At 34.5% G+C, this 21,880-nt stretch overlaps 1 protein-coding gene across 3 annotated transcripts in view; it reads left to right on the forward strand.

Moving 5' to 3' along the window:
• Window positions 1-21,880, forward strand: part of ATG2B (autophagy related 2B) — a 42,455-nt gene that overhangs the window by 15,192 nt on the left and 5,383 nt on the right. For 2 of the 3 annotated variants that reach the window (XM_082057643.1, XM_082057645.1), the window contains 23 exons: window positions 42-230; window positions 1,530-1,803; window positions 2,542-2,647; window positions 3,706-3,898; window positions 4,042-4,184; window positions 5,289-5,446; window positions 5,704-5,876; window positions 6,183-6,333; window positions 7,243-7,442; window positions 8,235-8,315; window positions 9,233-9,339; window positions 9,603-9,695; window positions 10,464-10,534; window positions 11,559-11,635; window positions 11,869-12,039; window positions 12,527-12,665; window positions 13,646-13,848; window positions 14,830-15,056; window positions 15,764-15,872; window positions 17,664-17,858; window positions 18,447-18,548; window positions 20,219-20,297; window positions 21,140-21,344. In XM_082057643.1, the coding sequence (XP_081913769.1) occupies window positions 42-230; window positions 1,530-1,803; window positions 2,542-2,647; window positions 3,706-3,898; window positions 4,042-4,184; window positions 5,289-5,446; window positions 5,704-5,876; window positions 6,183-6,333; window positions 7,243-7,442; window positions 8,235-8,315; window positions 9,233-9,339; window positions 9,603-9,695; window positions 10,464-10,534; window positions 11,559-11,635; window positions 11,869-12,039; window positions 12,527-12,665; window positions 13,646-13,848; window positions 14,830-15,056; window positions 15,764-15,872; window positions 17,664-17,858; window positions 18,447-18,548; window positions 20,219-20,297; window positions 21,140-21,344 (3,446 nt within the window). The remainder of the gene's footprint in view (window positions 1-41; window positions 231-1,529; window positions 1,804-2,541; window positions 2,648-3,705; window positions 3,899-4,041; window positions 4,185-5,288; window positions 5,447-5,703; window positions 5,877-6,182; window positions 6,334-7,242; window positions 7,443-8,234; window positions 8,316-9,232; window positions 9,340-9,602; window positions 9,696-10,463; window positions 10,535-11,558; window positions 11,636-11,868; window positions 12,040-12,526; window positions 12,666-13,645; window positions 13,849-14,829; window positions 15,057-15,763; window positions 15,873-17,663; window positions 17,859-18,446; window positions 18,549-20,218; window positions 20,298-21,139; window positions 21,345-21,880) is intronic. The other variant, XM_082057644.1, reaches the window with a different exon arrangement.

A 21,880-nucleotide genomic window follows, 5' to 3' on the forward strand; every position in this document is an offset into this window, starting at 1 on the left:
TTGTTTTTAAGGATTTTAGTGCTTTTTGTCTTTCTTTTCAGGGGAGTCAAGGGAGACTCAGTGCTGTTCCACAGAAAGCAGAGTTACAAATAAAGTTAAGTCCAGTGCTTTGTGAGCTGGATATTAGTATTGTAGACAGACTAAATTCCTTACTTCAACCCCAGAAACTAACTACAGTGGAGATGATGGCATCTCACATGTATGCTTCTTACAACAAGCACATAAATCTGGTAAGTTAAAAGTGAAATTTATTAATAAACTTGCTGGGTTTTTTTTGCTGGAGGAAGGCAGGATGGCACTATGACCAAGATTGCTAATTCGGATTGATTTCTGGTGGTTGAGGTTATTTGTGCATGATTGTGTGCGGTTTATCTATTTATTTTTTTATTTATCTTCTGATACAGAGCAATATCCATCTGATGTGGATACTCATTTCAAATTCAGTGATTGCATGCTTGATAACAGACATAAAGACAATGGTAGCTGCCTCAAAACTGGCATAAGTTCTCAGCTTCTTGAAAGCAGCAGAAGTGGGCAAAAAAAACCAGGAATTCTGACTAATTTCTAATCCCTAATCTTGTCCCATCATGCTCTCCAGCAGCTGATATAAAGTGTTGCTGACAATTACGCTTTTATATTGAAATCAGTAGGTGCCACAATCAGTCCAGTAGCCTCTGCTGTGCCTCACTTGCTTTTGGGGTACATAATAGGCAGTATAGGGAACATATGCTTTGTGTTCTAGTGTTCAAGGACCAACAGAAGAAGTTGGTGATTGTTTATCTTATTTCAGGTTGTTAGTAGGTTTTGAGTGTTAGTGTATGTAGCACAAAAACGTTAAACTTGAAGGCTTTTTTTGAAATACAAGAGGAAGGATTTGTACAATTAATTGGTTTTCTACTCAGCAACAAACATCTTCATGTAATTTTGTTGCTGCATTCATAGATTACAGCAAAATTAGTCTTCAAAACTTATTTAAGAGAATCCTCATTTAAAAAAAATGCAAGATATCAATAATTTCTGTCAATATGGTTATGACAGTTTGATTCTTTTCTGTGGTGGTCAGCAATAAGCTGCACTCAGGGAGATTTTGAATGACCCGTCACTGACAGTAGCGGAAGCCATGACTTACTGAAAGGAGCAAATATGCATGATAGTAGTTCCCAGATTCTCAACAATAGTATTTAAAAAAAAATCCTTGAGACATGATATTTTCTAACTGCAGTTGAGTATTGTTTGGTACTCTCACTCTCTAATTTAAAAGAAAAAAAAAATAAGATAGCAACCTTTCAAAAATGGCCAAGTTGTGCAAATATTTGACTTCTAAGTAGAGTCTTAATAGCACTAATGATAGAGGAATATTCTAAGGATAATAATAATTGGTCCTAATATGTTTGTTTTGTGTGATACATGAAAAATGAATCTTTTTTCGTTTTTACACTTTCATTGTCAAAAGCTTTCCCCATAGTCATTTTTAGTGCCATCTTCTCTAATTTAGATTTTTTTTTTTTTCCGTTTGCTTTGTTTTTTAGCATAAAGCTTTTACTGAAGTTTTCCTTGATGATTCACATACTCCTGCAAACTGTAGAGTTTCAGTTCAGGTCACTGCCCCAGCATTAAATCTCTCTGTTCGCTTCCCAATACCTGACCTACGATCAGATCAGGAAAGAGGACCATGGTTTAAGAAATCACTTCAGAAGGAGATTCTTCATCTTGAATTTACAGATGTGGAATTTAAAACTGAGTTTATAGGAGGCTCAACTCCAGAACAAGTTAAATTAGAGCTTACCTTTAAAGAGCTAACTGGTAAGAATGTTAACATTATATTTAAATATTTTCTATTTTCCTAAATATTACGTAGCTGAGACAATCATTCTCATATGGATTAATACAGGGATTGTCTTTGCAGCTGAATTTTTGAGCAGATATCTGTGTTGCCGGTTAGTGTTCTGTACTAAATATCAGCATAAGTCAAAATAATACTGCTAGGAGGAGAAGCTGATGTATGTAGGTGTAGTGCTTGTGTTCTTGTTTTTGACATCTGACCTAGTATTTCTGTTATTTTTCTGTTGTATTGTTATACCAGTTTGTTTCAGTGTAGTTTATCTCTGGGATCTCTATCATGGTGTTAGGGTAAGTTTTGTAGATTTTAGGGTGATACTACAGCTATGCAAATTGAGAATCTCAAGTCTATTCTACAAGTGGATGATGTCCTAAATAACTGTCATTGAGAAAACCTTCTCTGCTGATTTATCATTCTGTGTACTTTTCAAGGTTGTGACATAATGTAGTGATGCTATAAATGTAAATGCAGATATCTATGCATCAAAAGCATTTGGTTTTCTAACTGCTGCTAGCTAGAAGATAATTTGAAATAATATTTGTTTCTAAAAATTGGTATTTAATTTGTGGAGGAAAAGATGACAGAATTTGTATAAGTGCCGTAGTAATGGCATTGACAAGTCTCCAACCTGAGGAGTAGGCAACCTGAAGGTAGCAGTTGTCATTCCTGTGCTAATTAAAAAAAAAAAAAATCCTTTTCAGGTTCATTTGAAGAAGATAATGCAGAAGCACCAATAAAATTTTTTCAAGTGTCTGGTGGCATAGATGGAGATATAACATCATCATCAGACAATTTTGACTGGCCTCGGTAAGTGCAGGTTCTTTGGACTTTCATGAAGCACTGTTATTTTTCTGATTAATTAAAAAAACACACACACACAGACACACACACACACAAAAAAACACAACAACAACAACAACAAAAAAAACACCAAAAAAAACCCCAAAACTTCTCCGTTGATCATAATGCAAGATGATTTTAATGATTTTAATGTATAGTGGTTTTTGTTTAGACTTGAATAAATTTCAGTGAAAGTTAAGTGAATGATTAGAGACTTTTTTGGTCACTTTACCTTTTTTCCTACTTTTATATTCAAGATTGAATACCAAAAAAAACCCAAACCACAACAAAAAAACAAATAAAAAACCCCAACCAACCAACAAAACCCACAATTACATTTTGCCTCAACAAATTAATATAAGCTGGTATTAAACCATAACAACAATAAGGAGAGTTATACTGTAGCTGAATTATTTCAGTTTTTATCACATGCAAGACACTACAATACTTCAGAGTTACTGAACAGGAGGACATAACAGCTGTAGGATGTAATAAGATGTTTAAAATGGCAGTTTTAGATTTGCAGCAGAATTTGCCACATACATTTTTTTGCCACAAAATTTATTGGCTTTCTCACAGCATCTTCGTGTGGAGAGATTTGAAGGATGGTGGTCTTTTATAATGGTACAAATAATATTTCCTATAACAGTGTGTACGTGTAATACACTATGTCATGTAGCAGAGCATTTTTTTGTAGCTGTTGATGGTCTGATGATACAAGCGTTATTTTGGGAAAGCACTAGGTTTTTCTTAGGTCGCCTAATGGTCACCTGAGAGAGTTGAAAAAAGCCGACTCTAATGTTACTTTTTGCCTGATGGTTCTTTTTCCACGTGCCTTTGTGCCTATAAGTTTGTTGTTTTTCTTAATGGTATTGCTTTGTCTGATTAAAAAATCTCTGGTCTTTGAGCTGTTTAATCTATGTGTATTTCATGGCTATCTAGAGCTACAGGAATTGTGACTCTGCATTAATACAAACATTCTAAGCATCTCTAATGCCTTATTCTGCATAATTCTCTAATGTCAGGATTGTGTTGAAAATAAACCCTCTGGCTGTGCACTCTATTCTGGAAAGGATAGCAGCTGAGGAGGAAGAAGGTGATAATAACTTTCAAGAGGAAGAAGAAGGAGGGTCTCATTCTTTGAAGGATGTCTGTGATATTAGAAGACCAGAGCCTTCTCCTTTTTCTTCTCGTAGGGTCATGTTTGAAAATGAAGAGGTACTAAAAAATTTTGTTGTTACTTTGTGCTTATGATAAACAAATTGCATATATGTTCACTACTTTACATGCATCTTCTGGCTTGCAGTTTTTTTTTTTTTACTTGAAAGGGTTTTTTTTTCTTTGTTTGTTTTTTCTTTCAGATGGTGATGCCAGGAGATATAATTGAAATGACTGCGTTTCAGGATAAAACAATTAGCAATTCTCATTATGTACTGGAACTCATGTTACCAAACATTCACTTAACATTACCAAACAAAAGCTTTTATGAAAAACTTTACAATAGGCAAGTATGATAATTGCTTTGCTTGGTTATCATGACCTGTGCTTTTAGTTCTGTATCTGCTGTTGATAAAAGCAATTCAATGAGCAGTTATAGCAAGGATTAATTTGTATAGTTTTCTAAGAATATCAAATGCTCTATAAATGTTCTTTTAAGTTAACATCAGAGACGCCACTGTTAGCTGCTATGGCACTGATCAGATATATCTAACTGCTAAAAAATGTTTGACAGATTTTGTGAACAATGTGTAAAGTTTAGTAGTCTCTTGCTTCTAGTGAATGCTTTGTTCGGATCTCTGTCTGCAATGTTTCATTTTGCTTTAATCTTTCTGAATTCTCCTTTATAAATACATCACTCTTGCATTCAGTTTTTTTTTTCCTTTTTATTCAGCGATTCACCTTCTAAAATTAGGAGTCCACAAGTCTTACAAAGGCTTATGAAAACGTAGAGAAAGTGAACCCAACTTGCAGATAGGTGTTCAGCATTTATTTGCATTAATTTTCTGTCTGAAAAATAAATAAATGCAACTAGATTAAATCAAATAAAACACAGGTCTTATGCTATGTGTTAGCTACTTAAAGAGAGATGTTGATCTATTATAGCCTCTGATACGCGTTACGTTACTTCCAAAGCATTTTACGCTTCCAAAGTGACAAAGCTGAACCTTACATTGAATATTCTGTTGACGTACTTCTGTACTGAGTGTCACATATATCCTTACCCTGAGAAACACAGACTCACTTGAAATCAGAAGAACTGATGTTTCCTGCAATTTTGCTTGGAAGTCGATGTGATCAAAATAGGGTTTTGTCACTCTCCTCTCCAACCTACTGAGCTGCTACACACCTACTAATAGAGGCTTTTGCACCTCTGTCAAATGTTAGTCTTTGATATGTGCATACCATAATTACAGAAGAAAGTTACTTTTATTATTTATTGCTTTTACTCATGAACACGTTATTCTTTCTTGTGCTCTTGAACTTTTTTCTCTTCCTTGTTTATGAAATCTGAAATCTTACTTGAAATCTGAAATATTATTTGACTGATCTTATATTAAGTGGAAATATATTCGTATATTTTGTATACTGATAATGTATTTCTTCCTAGGATCAGCAATGATTTATTGTTGTGGGAACCCACAGCTCCATCTCCTGTAGAAACATTTGAAAACCTTTCTTATGGTGTTGGACTATCTGTGGCCAGCCAGCTCATCAACACTTTCAGTAAAGACAGCTTTAGTCAGTTTAAATCTGCAGTTCAATATGGTAATACTCCTAATCATCTAGAACTATATTGATTTAAGAGCATAATTGGCTGAAGTGATTAAGCTGATTGATAGTGGAAAGAATTTGCAATATTTTTGAAAGGATTTACTTAAATGAAGAAGAAAAAATGTAGATTACTGTTTAGTTAAGTAAAACAAACATGAAACTGAATTGCATTACTGGTGGAAAAGCAATGAGTTATTGGTATAATATGTGTACTAGCTAGAGAGTTAGTTGTTTTTAATTTCATCTATTAGATGACGAGAGTGGATCTGAGGAAGAAACACTACAGTATTATTCTGCTGTTGATCCAAACTATCGTTCACGCAGAAGGAAAAAGCTTGATTCTCAGAACAAGAATTTGCAAAGTGCTCTGTCTGTTCTGCTAAATGTGACACATGGATTAGTGTCAGTATTCACAGATGTAAAGGTAAGACACTGGGGCTGGAAAAAGTTGTTCTGTTGCTTTGACCCTTCATCCCCTTCATCCTGTATGTACTGTTTTTGGAAGGAACAAGTGTTTACAACAGTAATTCTGTAATCTTCATGCTATTGTACTATAGTGAGATAATAATGCAACACAATATTTTAGCAATTCTGTTTATTTGCTTTACATGATAATAACTAAATACAAGCAGGAAAATATGTATTGGTAGCAAGTGTTATGCTAGTTTAGATTTTCTAACTGCAGCATATTCAGCAAACAATAATTTTATCATTGCTGTTCTTCCTTCAGCAGGATGATGGAAATACACTGGAAGGAAAATATGGCGAATTCTGGTTTGAGTTCAACAGTGGTTCTCTTTTCAGCGTGACTAAATATGAAGGCTTCGAGGACAGACACTATGTTTGTCTCCATTCTAGCAGCTTCAATTTATATCATCAAGGTAGGGGTGGGATTGAGGTGGCTTTGGGAGAAAATTTGAAAAGAGGTAAACTTAAAATATTTTAGGAGAAATGCTGGTGTTTTTTTTTTTTTTTTGTTTGGTTATTTTTTGTTTGTTTTTTTTTTTTTTTCTTCTTTTTTTTTTTTTTTTCCTTTCCTCTGGTAGTGTATCATTTGGCACAATAGATTTAGTTCATGGCTAATGCTCCTAAATGATACAGTTACATAACTTCATGATAACTCTCCTTGGGAACTACTGGTCTTTTAAAGATATTGTGGTCCTCTGGCAAATGAGCTGTACAGTCTGTTCTTTATTATGGAAGTACACACTTCCTACATGTTACTGGTTATCTAATTTTAAAACGTACAAGTTACCAATGGCTTCTGTGTCTTTCCTGGGTAGCTAATTCTAGTCAGCAGATGAAGAATTTTATGTTGACTGTGTAATTTGTATGGTTGGTAACCCCCATGTAGTAAAACCTTTTTAAGATTTTGCCCTCAAATGTCTCTGAATGAGTGGTAGTCAACATAATGGATTTTCAGTGCGAGGCTTAATTACTGTGTGTTTAGAGGTTAACCTGGCATCATCTCATAAAACGGAGAGAAATATTCCTGTCTCTCCATGTGTAATCCATAGGAGATTTCTGTCCTTTATTTCAACTTTGTCATTTTGTTGGGCAAATAAAAAAAACAACCCTGTAGTCACACTGAAGATTTTTGGCTACAGCTGTGGTTTTAAATATTAAATCACCTGTAACCTCTCCTTCACAATTTTTGATTGTCAGTGTGCATGACTAACTTTGGTAAATAAAATAATTTTAAAGGCATTAAGCAGAAAAAGATTTTCTTTAACTCTTCATCAGTAACAGCTTTGAAGCATGAGGTAACTCATTCTAAAATCTCTTTGCAGGTATGGTAGATGGTGCCGTCCCTTCCTCTGAAGTACGACTGCCTAGCACAATACGTCCCCATTGGTTAGAACCTACTATTTGTTTTTCTGAAGAAGATGGTCTTAGTAGGACTACTTCAGATAGTGTAGGAGTGGATTGTCCAAGTATGCTGACGGTTGCAGTCAAAATCCAATCAGATAAAATAGAAAGCAATACAAAGGTTTGTGTTTTCAAATTTGTGCTTTTATAAATTGAGTTATCTCGGTTTATATGGAAGCATCTAGATGTGAGGTTACAAGGATTACAAATGAAGAAACCATATAATTCTGAGACATTCATCCTCAAACTATAATTTTCTGTTACAATCTTGTTTGGATTGTAGAATTTAAGTATCAGCATAATTCTTACATTGCTTCACTATGCTGATCACACTGTTTCTTTACTGAATCCATTTCTTGTCTAGTTGATGTTTTTCTTGGTTTTCTTTGATTGAGTTTTAATCTGGTGCCAAACCAGGCAAGAACAAATACAAAGAGTTAGAAGCTTTCTACTCAGCTTACTAGCATTGTCATCTCATAGGCAGCCTTTTCTTACCTGTTTGGAGTAGCACTGGTAAATGAGTGGTACCGTTGCTTTGCCAGTAACATTCATTAGCATGACTGAAAGATGACCTCTTAGCCGGTATTGTCATGACAAACAGTTCGGTAGAGTTATCTAGAGAAGGAGGAATCTGCAGACCTGCACAATGTCACAGAGACTCAATCGACTCAGGTTTGAACAGCATGAGAAAGAACTAAGTTGGGTTGGTGCTCTGGTGAATCCCAGAATGAATCCCAGGGTTTCTGTAATTAGGAAGCAAGGCTTTTTGAATGCTTTATCCTGGTCCAGTCCTGTTTTCCTTTCTAGACACTAATACATTCTGGGAGCAGAAGGATGACTGTGTTTCATAATTGGATGTCAAGTAGTTACATGTATTTTGTGTAAACTAACTTGTGCAACTTTTTTTGTGCAGGAGTTTCTAGTTGCTGTTGGACTAAGAGGAGCCACCCTTCAGCACAGAGTTCTGCCTTCAGGTTTAAGCTGGCATGAACAGGTCAGGTCAGGCTGCTGCAGTTTCTCAACTACATTTTCAGTTTCATTGCTTTAACAACTGCTTCAAGTATCAAACTAAACCTCAATGGCAAATCTGTGTGTTAGGCTGTGTCATATCTTACTCTGCTCTTGGAAGTCTTATTCTTTACATTCTTGTCTCTCTTTCAGGCTATTGACAGACTGTAGTCTTGCTCTTAAGTTCTTATTTGCTACAGTTCCTCTCATCGTCCTAAATCTCGGCCCACAACATGTCAGGGAGGTGCTGGGGTTTTTTGAGGTCTTTTGTTTGTTTGTTTTTTAAAAAAGAAGTTCAGATGGAAAATCTCAGTTGACCGATGCTATACAAGTACTTAGATATCCGTGAGCTAAAAACCACACCCTCAGACAAACAGACCCTACTTGCAGCGCTGAAAGTGTTTTTCCTTTCTGCTCACTCCATTCCTCAAGTCCCCTTTCTCCCTTGTCTATTTCCTAGTTCACATCATTTTAATAGCTGTAATGGAGAATAAGACTTTTGGGAAGGGAAGTAGTAAGCAACAGTTTACACAAACAACTGCAATGCAAACTTCTGAATTAGTAGGGTTGTACTGATCCGTGTGGATGCAGAGATACAGCATAGCAGAGCGGGCTAGGGACCCTTGATGTGGAAGCTGTGTGTAAATATCTGCGGACTGGTCCTCTCCAGACCTTTGAGGCTGCAGTTTGGATGTTGTATTTTTTGCTCTGTTTACATTCTGTGCTTTTCTATATTGAAATGCTGGGTAATCATCTTTAAATAGCTAAGATTGTTCACTCTCTTTTCTTTCTGCTAACCAAACATTTTATTGTCATATCTCTTACTGATTTTTATATTTTCTAATGCATAGTTATTTACTATTTGAACAGATATTGAAATACTAATATGTTTTTGATTTTTAGATTTTATATTTTTTGAATATTTCTGATGAGCCTGTTTTGGGATATAATCCTCCAGCTACAATTACAACATTTCATGTACATCTGTGGAGTTGTGCTCTTGATTACAGGTAAATAAAATGCAAGTGTATGTCACTTGGTGGTACTGCATCTAAATATTTATTCTTTAGGAACGTTTGAGTTTTTAAAGAATATTTATTTAGGCTTATTTGGAAGAAAAATACTTAACAGAAGTTAAACTGCAAGCAGTTGCAAGTAGGGTAAGCATTTGCCTAGGCCTGAGAAGATTTAGTTAGGTAACCTGTTAGACTTTGATTGCACTTCTAAATAGGTACAGAGAATTAATTTTTTTTTTTTTTCTGTTTCTTGTTAGGCCTTTGTTTTTGCCAGTCAGATCTCTACTTACTGTTGAAACTTTCAGCATTTCCAGCAGTGTTGCAGTAGATAAATCCTCTTCTACTCTCAGGTATAATTTACGTGATTGTGAAACATGGAAGCTCCTGTAAAACTTGTAACACCTGTTTTTTTTAACCTTGGAAGCATTTGCATTGTGTAAATCATCACACTGGTTTGCATCTTTTGAAATATACTTTGCTCATGTGTAATCCTTCTGTTTTATTAGGTTAAATACTTTTTTTGCTTTAAAGTTGGATTGCTTTCTTTAACAACTAGTGATTCTGCAATTTTTAAAATGGTTGGAAGATGTTATGAAATGAAATTGTGCCTATTTTGTTAATTAGTAGCACCTTAAGATTTCATAATGATTTGTTATTTGGAGACAGTATATTAACTAAGGAAATATTTAATCGTTACTGAACATCTGTAAATTTTTAATATTTTTTCTTGCAACTTCAGTTGAATATTCATTTTTTTATGCCTGTTCTGATGTGAAGCATCGGCCAAAGTTACTTCTTTCTATCGAAAAAAACTTATAAATGACCTTTGAAATAAATGTGTCTGTTACTTTATTAAGTAGACAAAAAAAAAAGGGAAATAAGTGTTAATTCTATATGCCAAAAGCATTACTTTTCATTCTAGGAGGGATCAAATGTATCAGCTGAAATGCAAATAAAATACAATTAGCAACGGCAAAAATATCTTGCAGTGGTTAATAAAATATGCTAGATATATTTGTGTTTTAAAATATTTTTCCTGAACTACTTTCGTTTGTCTAGTGAATTGCACAGCATTTCTCTAGCGTGCTTATTTCATCTTTCTTTTTTCTGTCTCTTAGGATAATTTTAGATGAAGCTGCTTTGCATCTGTCTGACAAGTGCAACACTGTTACGGTGAACCTCCATAGAGGTAAGGATGTTTTGATATGACTAATGAATTGCAGAACCTAAAGGAACAGAACTACAGGCATATTCAGCATATATAAAAGTTATTGAAAAAAGAGATATGAGGAGATAAGGAACAGGAAGTTGAATGTGAATGAACAAAGTGGTGTTGATGACAATCTGAGTGTTCTAGTTTGGATTTGTGGATACAGAGGTATGTCAGAGAAGAGCAATGTGCAAGTCCTTCATGTTCTTGTTACAGTTTCATAGTGTGTATTTGAAAAAAAGCATTTAAAAAAAAAAATGGAGCTACCACAGAAAGAAGTCTTCATAGAAAAGAGATCTCATTTTATAACATACATATTTTAAATAGTTGAACTTGAAAGGTGGTGTATGGCACAGAGTTCTAGGTTTTGAAAAGAATTACACCAACTGGTTTACTCCCATTTGTATAGTAACAACCTTTAAGGACTGGGGAACATTGACATTAACATTTAACAAATGAATTAGGGAAATAGTGAAACCCCGTGCCCACAAATGTATGTATTTAATTTAGGTATGAGATCCATAGTGAAGGACAGACTAAAGAGATGCCTCTTTTGTTTGAACAAGAAAGCGGGGAAGTAAGTTATTTGTGGTACTGAAATATTAGTACAATGTGAAAATGTCTACTCTCTGACTTCAACTAAAAAAACCTGCTAGGATGCTTAGTCACCCAATTTCTGTGGGCCTCTACTTCTCTAACTCACACAGATGGGATGAAGATAAATATCTTAGGAGATTACACTGCACACAGATGGTGGCAGTAGGAGTGCTGGATTGGATTGAAAATACTTGAGTTCTTGATCTGAGTAGCTGAAATTTGAACTCTGAGAGTAATCCTCATAAAAGGTGGAAATGCAGAAATTTAAATGGTTTTGACAGAAAAGACCCCTTTTCATGCTTATGCTATTTTTAATTGTTAAATAACCAAAAATGCATAGTAAGAATGATGTTTGTTATTAAGTCTTAACTTTTTTTTTTTTTTTTAATTACTCATTGTCTTTTAGATTATGTTCGTGTTATGGATATGGGACTGCTGGAACTAACCATTACAACGGTAAAATCTGATTCTGATGGGGAAAGAGTAAGTATTTAATCACAAATAAAATCAAATAAAATAAAATGTAAAATCTCCATGACAGATTGTGTTTTGAAAATTACTTTATCATACTTAGAATCAATGGAAGTTTTTCTGTTTACATGTACTGGTTTTGAGCCCTTTTTGACTAGTTAGGTAAATTAATTTAAAAGCAATTTTATTTAATTTATGGAACCTTGGGTTGATTTGAAGTGTATTCTCATCTTTTTATTGTCTAGACTAAACCACATTTTGAGCTGCACTGTTCCAGTGATGTAATCCATATTCGTACCTGCTCTGATTCATGTGCTGCACTGATGAATCTCATACAATATATTGCAAGTTATGGTGACTTACATCCACCTGCTAAGACAGAGATTAAACGTGGAGTTAGCAAGCCAAAAATGAAGGTATAAAATGGCAAAATGATATGAACTTAACTTTATGCTTCCTGGTAATACGTTTTAGTTTTGATATCCCCATTCTATTTCCAAAGAACATGAGATTTTCTGCAAAGAAATTAACTGATGGCATCTAACTTAAAATATATTTGAAAATAAAGTAGTGCCTTTTTTTCTGCCTGGGTAACTACTTAATATTTTAAAATATTTTGTGCTGTTTACCTGTTGTACGTTATTCTTATCTAAAGAAGGAAATTCCAGGACGTACATGAGCTGTCCAAGTACTCTGAGGATCTGAATACCTTGAACCATAGTGTTCTAACCTACTTTATGAATCATCTATCTCAGAGTTTCAGCTTACTTGATTATTTGTAGAGTTAAGGTGTTACTTCTTACAGTTTAAGAGCTGTGTATCAAGCTGTTCTAGCGAAATCTTATTCAGCACAATATTGTGGTTTTCTTTGAGATGTAACTATGTATAGTTCCTCTCCTACAGGTAGAAACTTTCAGCCAACCATCTTCCCACGGACCAGGCCTTGCTGAATCAGAGCAACAGATTTTACGGGATTTGATGAGCGATGCAATGGAGGAAATTGAGACTCAGACTGCTTCTGCCATGAAGCCGGAGTCTAATGGTAAGAGTCCTCTGAAGCCATAGGGACACACAAAGTACAACCTTTCTGGAAGGAAAGTGGGATTGACAGTTTTGTGTGTGTAGAGATGCTGCAATAAGAATGGGAGCGTACCTTTGTCTGAAGCCTTCATACTATGAAACGGCTTCGTGCTTTTAATAACACTAATACATAAGTAATTTAAGAATCTAGTCAAATACACGTTAGTCAGGTACTGAAAACAGAAAGGAAGGGATCTGACTTTGTGAGACTCTTTCAGGACCCCAGATTCTTTAGGAGTCTAAGTTAGTATGGGTGAAAGTTTATATGGGATACTGCAGTGTGGGGGAATCAAAGACCTCTTTTCTGTGAATGAAGGCAGCCCAGGAGGATGATAAACTTCTGAGTCACAGAAATAACTTTTAACTATGAGGAAATCTTTCACTTAGCAGGTAAAACAAGATAATAGATTTTTTTTTTAATCACAGGATTACAGCTTCTGCATCATGCCTAGAGTTAAATCCAGGTTTAAATTGTCTGAGGGTTTTGTACTGCACTGCAAATAAAGAATTTAACTATTTCTGTGATGTCTGGTTACCTAATTGATGGTGGAAGGTGAGCAGTCAGTGTGGTACTAAAAGTTATGGATGTTGTGGTCCTTCTACCAGAATGAGAGACTTGGACACAAAAAATGTGGTTTTGTGTGTGTTTTTTTTTTTTTTTTAATCTGTGGGTTTTTTACAAATAGTTTTTCTATCTTTTGTCAGTTATGTCTACTAGTAACTAGTTATGATTATATTGCAATCACTTCAATTGTACAGTAGCTTAATTTTTTAAAATGGTATTTTATTTACAGTAGGAATTAATTCAAGATACAATAAGCAAATTCCATTTATGTAATTGAAATAACATTTTAGTTAACTGTTAATGTTATTCATATTTTCATATCTTATAAAGATGTTTTCCATTGAAACGTGTCTTTTCCAACTTCCTTCAACTCTCAGGAGTTTTGGATGACAGATCTCAAACTCAGGAGCCATCTTGCTCAGATCTCTTCCTGTTTCCAGACGAAAGTGGAAATGTCTCACAAGATCCAAGTCCCACTTATGCTTCATTCACTCATCACCTGATAAATGAGGCCATGGGAGATGTTCCCACAGAAAGTGATGATTTCTGCATTCTTTTCGCACCCAAAGTTGCAGTTGCTGTAAGAAGCTTTGAGAGTTGCTAAAACAATCCGTATATAAACTGAATTAGAGAAAAGTCTATGTAGGACCTGAACAAATTAGACTTCATAGTTTTATGTGATTCCTTTGTGGTATTTTTATCAATGGGCAGAGTAGCAGAAAAATAATCTTTCTGTTTGAAAGGACTTCAGGCGTTGGTCTTTTTAGAAATGAACGCAGGTATTTTCAATTACATATGATTTTTCTGTATCCCAGCAGTATGTAATTATTCTCTGATCTGAATTGAATTATACGGGCAGTTTTCCTACATTTTAGCGATGTTTTTTATCATTACCACTTTGACTTACAATAATGGCATAGTTAGAAAAAAAGCGTTAGAAGCAAAATATAGTAATTATCAAAATAGCAGCATTGCACATCTTTTAATATTTTATTAATTTCTCTTATAGTTTAAGCTTTTAGTGCTTTTATGGGCCAAAGATCTTTGCCAAACCTCAGAGAAAAACTTGGCGCTTTACACCACTGTCTGTCCACCGCATTAAGAAATTTGGGAAGCTATACTTAAACTCTTTGAAAACAGCTTGTATTCATATTTTTCATACTATCTCTGGTTGTATTCTTCCTAATAGACATAAATAGTTCTGGGTCCCTGATTAGAAGCTGTATTTGCCCAGTTATCTTTGAGCTTGTTTGTCCTAAAAGTGCTAATGTGGCAGCCTGGACTTTTCCATGGTTTTTTGTTTGTTTTCACTCTTGTTTTGTTTTGTTTTGTTTACAGTTTTGTATGAGGAATTTTTTTGTTTTAACTAATACTCAGCTTCCAGTTTACTTTCATGTGCTTTTGTGTTGAAATTACTTAATAAGTGTCATTTCTAAACCAAACCTGTGTTGTATAAGCTTTAGAAGACAGTACAGAATATTTTCATAGGAAAAAATTAGACATCTCAATAAAGAAAGCAGATTTCACATTCTCAATGCTATGTACTTTTCTTTTTAATCAGGAAAAAGAGGAAGAGCCAGTAATAAAAATAATGGTTGATGATCCAATTGTCATAAAAGAAAATCACTTCAGCCAACCTATTAAAAAAACAGACACAAGCAAAGCTCCTCTTCATTTTCCTGTTCCCCTGGTACGCTATGTTGTAAAGGAAATCTCTCTTATTTGGCATCTTTATGGTGGAAGGGATTTTGGGACTGCACCACCAACATCTCCAGCTAAAAGTTTCATGTAAGTGTTGGATGTAATTCTGTAGATTCAAACATTTAAAAATACTTAATTTTCATTTGATTTGGGGTTAATCTCACTATTCAGTTAATCTCATTATTCAGTCTTCAGTCTCTCTCTCTTGCTTCTTTGCTCCTTCTCACAGGGAATCAATCACAGAATGGTTTGGGTTGGAAGGGACCTTAAAGATCACCTTACTTAGTTCAGCTCCACTCACCAGAGTGTATTTTTCCTGTGTTGTAACCCGGACAGCCTGTGTTTGGTTTTGGTGGTTTTATTGGGATGGATGGATGGGTTTGCTTTGAAGGGTTATATTAGAAGTTAAATTTTCTGAAAGAGGACTTGAGGAGCATACAAAACTACTGCTATGGTAGCTCGAGTCTGGTTTTCAAGATGTCATGTAAGCTAAAGAGTGATTATTATCATAGTCAAAATTAAGGAAATGTTCTATGAATGTTCATTTGCTGTGAAGCATACACATAGCATTCTGCTTAAATATGCATTACTTGAACAATAAAAATAAAGTATTTGGTTAACAGTATCACAACTTCCAGTATTCTTTTGGTATTTTCTGTTACTTTTCTCTTGTTACCATTAAAATATTAATAAGTTATGTCCAGTGAAACAGATATACTATTGGTGTTAGATTAGCAGTGAGATAGCTTTAAGTTTAATCTGAGAAAGTGTATTTTTGTTTTTTATTTCTCCAGAAGTCCTCATAGTTCTCCTTCTCATACACCAACGAGGCATGGACGGAGTGCAGCACCTGGGGGAAGAGGAAGAAACCCAGATTTCCTAATGGAAATACAGTTAAGCAAGGTGAACAACAGAAAACAGCTTCAGCCATGACTGTCTGTGTGTCAATAACTTTACATGGTATATGTTTGATAACAGCTTTCCATTAGAACTCAGTAGGATTTCTTCCATTAGTATCTATAGCTAAGCAATCACTTTGACGGTGATGAATTTGGAATTTGTTTAACAAAATATGTGCTTGCTCTTCTAGCACAGTATTGTTTACTTGCTGAATAAACATGTTTCTAAAGATGCAGGATACTATACTATTCTTAAAGTTTTTGTTTATTATAACTGCATTCTATAACTGCTGCTGTGTTTTTCTGTCTTCATTTCTACTCTGAATTGGTACATCTATTATGAAATTAAATCTTCTAGCAAAATAACCAGGATGTAGATCAGTTGAGACACTCAGTGTATTAGTTGATAATAATTGGATATTAAATAATATCCAATTTATGTCACGATATCATTCCTGTATTTTCACTAACATGTTTAGCACCCTTTAGGCATAAAAAAATGTTACTGTTGTTTTTAAGCCTGTGCTTAGCTCTAACATGGAAACTAGATGCTTGATTCTGGCACTGTGAAGAGTATTGGCAAGGAGTTAACTGAATTTCTTGTTAAATGGGTCAATAACAAAAGCTTTTTAAAATAAGGTTTTCTTGAACATTTGCATGAACATGAAAGGTGCTATGTAAAACTAAATTACTTTTATTGTCTATGTACATTTCTAGAGCTTAAAATTCATCCCATTAGCACTTCAAACTTGCCGGAAGTGTCTAATACTTATTTTAGCCTTTTTTAGAAAAACCACAGCATTGCAATGAAAGAGGTGAAAAAAGGAAGTGTATCACATTCCAAGTGGAAAACTTTGTATGTAGAAGTATAGCAATCTCTCTTAATTTGTTGTTATTTAATGAGTTGCAGTTAGTACTGACGCATATGTTTTTTTTTCCCCTACTTGTACCCCTAACTTAGCACAAGGCTTAGTAATTATAAGGTTAAAAAAAACCCAAAAACATTAAGGAGAAAATAAGACTTTCAAAAAAGTGAAGTTTATGAGCAATGTTTATGATGAATATCTATTTTTCCTCTCAACACTTAAAATGTTCATTATGACAAGTATCTTGAGAACAGGGCACTTAAATACCGTGTTTCTTAACGTCTCGGTGTGTGGCCAGGAGAGGCCACTGTTGTGCTGGCGATGTGAGCTTTGCTTTGTTACATTGCAGGCAAGGATGCAGGGGGAGTTACTGAAACAGGGAGTGATTCGTGTGTAACCACAGGTCTTCGATTCAAAGGGCAAACTACATCAAGAGATGAGGAAAAGGAGATAATTCAGAATTCTTTAGAATTTAGGAAAGGTAATGGATTAGAATTTATATAGTCTAAAGTAAGTAAAAAAAAAAAAATTCAAGAACCACAAGATTGCGTGGTACAGGCTTGAACACGATATAAGAAAGATGTCAGGACTGAGAGGGAAAAGCAGAGTTGATTTTAAAATGAAAAGCAAAATTTGCTCTTTGTCTTTACTCTGACTCTTTGGCTCAAATTTGCATCCTAAAATATTAACAAGTACACAACTAGGAACTGGAAGATTTCTACTGCTAGATGTGCAAAAATCTGAATAGTTTTCAGAAATACTAATATTATTCCTGTAAATTAAAAATAGAGGACAGCTTTTAAAGTTCTTATGTGTGGTATTTAGTGTTGGTTGTTGTTTTTTTTTTCTTTTTTTTTCTGTAATATTCTCTTGTTAAAGGTTGTTTTCCTCTGAAGCTGATTATGCTGTTTTTCTTTCCTTTTTGAAAGGTGAAATTCCAGCATGAGGTATACCCTCCAGGTGGTGCAGAAGGTGAATCCAGCCTGTTGGAGCAGCCAGTGTCACGGCAGGTTTTTGTTGTTCAAGACCTGGAGATTCGAGATCGCTTAGCGACGTCACAGATGAATAAATTTCTCTATCTCTACTGCAGTAAGGAGATGCCCAGAAAAGCGCATTCAAACATGGTACAGTTATAGAATTCGTTAATTAATTATATTGTTCAGACTCTCATTGTGGAGACTGTATACATTTCCTAAACTTGCAGAAGAAGGAACATGAGGTCCTGGAACATTGAAGTAATAAGACTTGTTGATAGTTATTGGCATGACTCCTTGTGGATATTAAAACTGATTAAAGAGTCTGTTTGTGTATTAGTAGGTCAGGTATTAATGTTTTCAAGATTCTGTTAGTTTAAAAAAAGTGGATGTGCAGGACTGCTTTGGTAGTTTTCAGTATTTGGTTTTGAACAAATATCTGCTTGTGTAAGTGTGATGAGAGTTTTCACTACACGTGCAGAGTTGTAGTTTTATTATATACTGTAGTCTTGCTGGTTCTATAAAGGTTTTATTAATTTGTTGGTTTGGGGTTTTCTTATTTTCATTTTATTTTTTATAACATCCATAGTAAGATATTTATTGAACACTAGCTTATTAATTGTTAAGTGGATCAGAATAGTACAGAGATTTTGCAGTAAATGTTTTTCCTAGCTAGTGTCCTGAGATTTAATAATTGTGAATGTTACTACTTTCATTTATCTTGTTGCTTTTTCTCAGTTAACGGTTAAAGCATTACATGTCCGTCCAGAGTCTGGCCGATCCCCACAGGAGTGTTGTTTACGTGTTTCACTAATGCCACTTCGCCTCAATATCGACCAGGTTGGTTGTGCCAATGCAAAAAACAAACAAACAAGATACTGTGTGAGGTTTTTTTGTGTTGTTTGTTTGTTTTTTGTTGTTGTTTTGTTCTGTGTTTGTTTGTTTGTTTCATATACCAGGTAGTTGTAACCATGATAAATGCTTCATGGGATTGTTTTATTGGTTAGGTATCTCTTTTTTTCATGATCAGCCACACTTATCTTTGGATCTCTGCCACTCCATTTATATCACTGTTAGAACTTGCCTTCTACTCCAGCTATGACAGAGACTAGGTTTTTTTTAAATGTAAAAACTAAAAACATTATCTGTAGACCTGGCTGTTTACTCAATAACACCAGTTTACCTCCTGAGAATTGTGATGCTCTCTAATGTTTTGAAGTCATGGCTTCTAAAAAGCACATAATTATTATTGGATGATCTTGTTTTGTTTGTTCAGAAAGTGGCTTTGGTGTGTTTAATTGAAAAAAGTTAATCATTGATCCAGAAGCTGTTCACAAGATTTTAGTCAAGGACACTTGACCCTTGAGGACTGCTTCTGTACTCTGAAGGCTTTGATCTTGCTGTCGACTACAGTGACATGAAGAACAGAAACTGGAAAAGTTGTTTTACTTTCTGTAACAAGCCTTTGTGCAAAGTATTTTTCATATACTCAAGAAACAGTTGGGCCCATTTTTTTTACACCTGTAAGGAAACTACGTATTTTTGTGCATTCAGATTTAAAGTGCAGTTATTGCTCTTTGTTGAGATACGTCTTGCTTAATTTGTTGTCAGCAGAGAGATGTGCGTTTTTTCAAGAGCATAATTAGGAATTCCGTACCTACTTTGTTTCTCTCAGCACACATTAGAGACCAGATTTTCATTTTACTGATAGAAAAATTGAACTCTGTATAGTTTCTAATTTCATATATGAAAATAGCATGGGAATACTGCCATCTGGTGAGAAAATATATTTCCTCTTGATTACTTTTCTAAGTCTTTTATCTTTTGTACTATAAGCAAAAATCACCATTAAAACTTCTACAAAATTAGCCACAGCTTTCTTGGAAGCATAGGCCTGCATGCAGTAATTTTAGAAATTCTTGTTATTACTACTTAAGCTGCCTACTTATCAGTTAGAAATGAAAAAAAGAAAAGATAGTCCAGATGTCATTAGATTTAGGATGAAGAAGATACCAGTATGGTGCATCTCACTGATAAGTCATTAACTGCATGGCTATTAATGACGTTTAAGGAAGCAGTGGCGAGATCTGATCTGGAATAGTTTGTTCGATATTGGCAGTATTAGAGATGAATATAAACTATACTTGAATACCTTTTTACTGGAAATCAGAGGAAGTTTATAGTCATTAAAACACTTAGGTTCTGAAACAGTCTGAAAAGTGAAAGTCGATGATGAAAACAGCTCTGCAGTTTTAAGATGGAGCTAGAGAGATTATGAAATCATATTATATGAAGCAGGAGGCAATGACCAAGAGGGTCTTTCTGATTTCTGTCCTAGATTTCTATGTGGCTTCTCCACTTGTTAAGCAATCAAAAAGAAGAAATGTGTTTTTATTTGTATCTGTACAGAAACAAAGAGCTAGAATAGTAGATAACATTTTTTTAGAGAACTGTGGCTTTTTTGTTTGGTTGTTTGTTTTAACCTGATTGGATTTTATTTTTGCCATTAGGATGCCTTGTTTTTCCTGAAGGATTTTTTCACTAGCCTCTCTACAGAAGTAGAACTCTTAGTTACTCCAGATCCTGAAGGTACACTTTTAAAAAATCTACTTGAAAGTGCTACTTCTTTCTCCTTTAATGTGTGTACATGTCTATAAATTCACATGTGAATCTCGTGTGTAAAAGATCTTGAGTTAGTGACCAAACCCCAGCATTGGTAACTAATACGCTAGAATACAGAAACTTTGGGTGTTTTAGTTTTGTGTTTTATAAATACCAATAAAGGTCTTCAGCTCCTGGGATCTCCATTATATAAAAGGTTTCACCAAAATTAGACCATATTTAATAAGAACTGAAAAAAAAAAGAGGACTGCGTATAAGATATTGAGAGTTATTATTAGATAAAACAAATACATTCTTTAATACTTCTTGCATAAAAGAGTATGTTTGTCTAATAGCTTGAAGCTTAGGTAAAGGATCAGAGTTCAAGATTATAACTATGCAGTGCTAATGTATGTATACAGTTAAAGTAGTTACTTCTAATCAACTACACCATCTGATGCAAAAAACAGTATATATTGAAAAGCATATTTCCTCTGTTAACTATAGTAGTGAGTCAGTTAGCAGCTGTACTTATTTCTGTTAAGACGTCATACTGAAATGCATGGGTAATGAAGTACTCTGCAATACTGTGGTAAAGCTGGATGGATTATTTGTACTAATGCATAAACCTCAACTTAAGCTTCTTGTAATAATTTCTGTTGATAACTAAGATACTGTCTTACTAAAAGAATCTAAATATTGCCCTGCTAGTAATTCCTATTAATAAGCATTAGAACCTGTTAAGGGCACAGTAATTGTATGAAGACAATTTTTTTATAATCACTGTGAAAAACATGAGTCAGTTTACTGTGTGTAACTTCTTATTTTAGTGAAAAAGTCTCCTGGTGCTGAAATTACACGTAGTATGCCCAGACACGTCAACAGCCTTAAGGACCCAAGTCCAGTCATTTCTTTCTCATCACAAAAGCAAGCAAATGAAAATGGTAGCATTGATTCTATGGATGTGGTTAATGAAGATGATAATAATTTCTCACAAGAAGTGATGTCATACAGTGATCAGCCAGTATTTTTCAGGTAAACTTTGGTTGTAAAATTCCCAGTGACTCAGAGCTGTTCTGCTGAATGTTTTAAGAAAGTGTGATGATAAACTGTTCAGATTTTATGACAAGGTGCATTTCTTTCTTTGTTTATTGACTGATTGTGAAGATAAAATATATTTGTTTCTATCACTGGAGGGTAATGATTTTTTTTATTAGCTCTTGCTCACTGCTGTACATAAGCAAATAAAATTAATTAAAGCTCTGCCATGTACAGAAGCAGTAATGAGATGTTTTACAAATAAATAAAAAGAGCAGTCTTTGTACTCTATACAATGTAAATGAGATCTAATTAACCAGAGATGAGAGAATATAAAGGAAAAGGATATCATGGGAGAGGTACGAGATTAACGTATCAAGAAAAGCTGTAATGTAGTCCTGACTGGGAAGAGTTGATAAAAATTTCAGCTTGTTATGCAGCTTGTGTATTCAGTGCCTTTAACAACAGATGTGTACTTTGATAAGCAGTGCAGAGCCAAATTACGAGAGAATGACTGTGGTTCTATTTCATCA

The sequence above is a fragment of the Streptopelia decaocto genome (genome assembly GCF_964273445.1).
Source record: "Streptopelia decaocto genome assembly, chromosome: 7".
NCBI lineage: Eukaryota > Metazoa > Chordata > Aves > Columbiformes > Columbidae > Streptopelia > Streptopelia decaocto.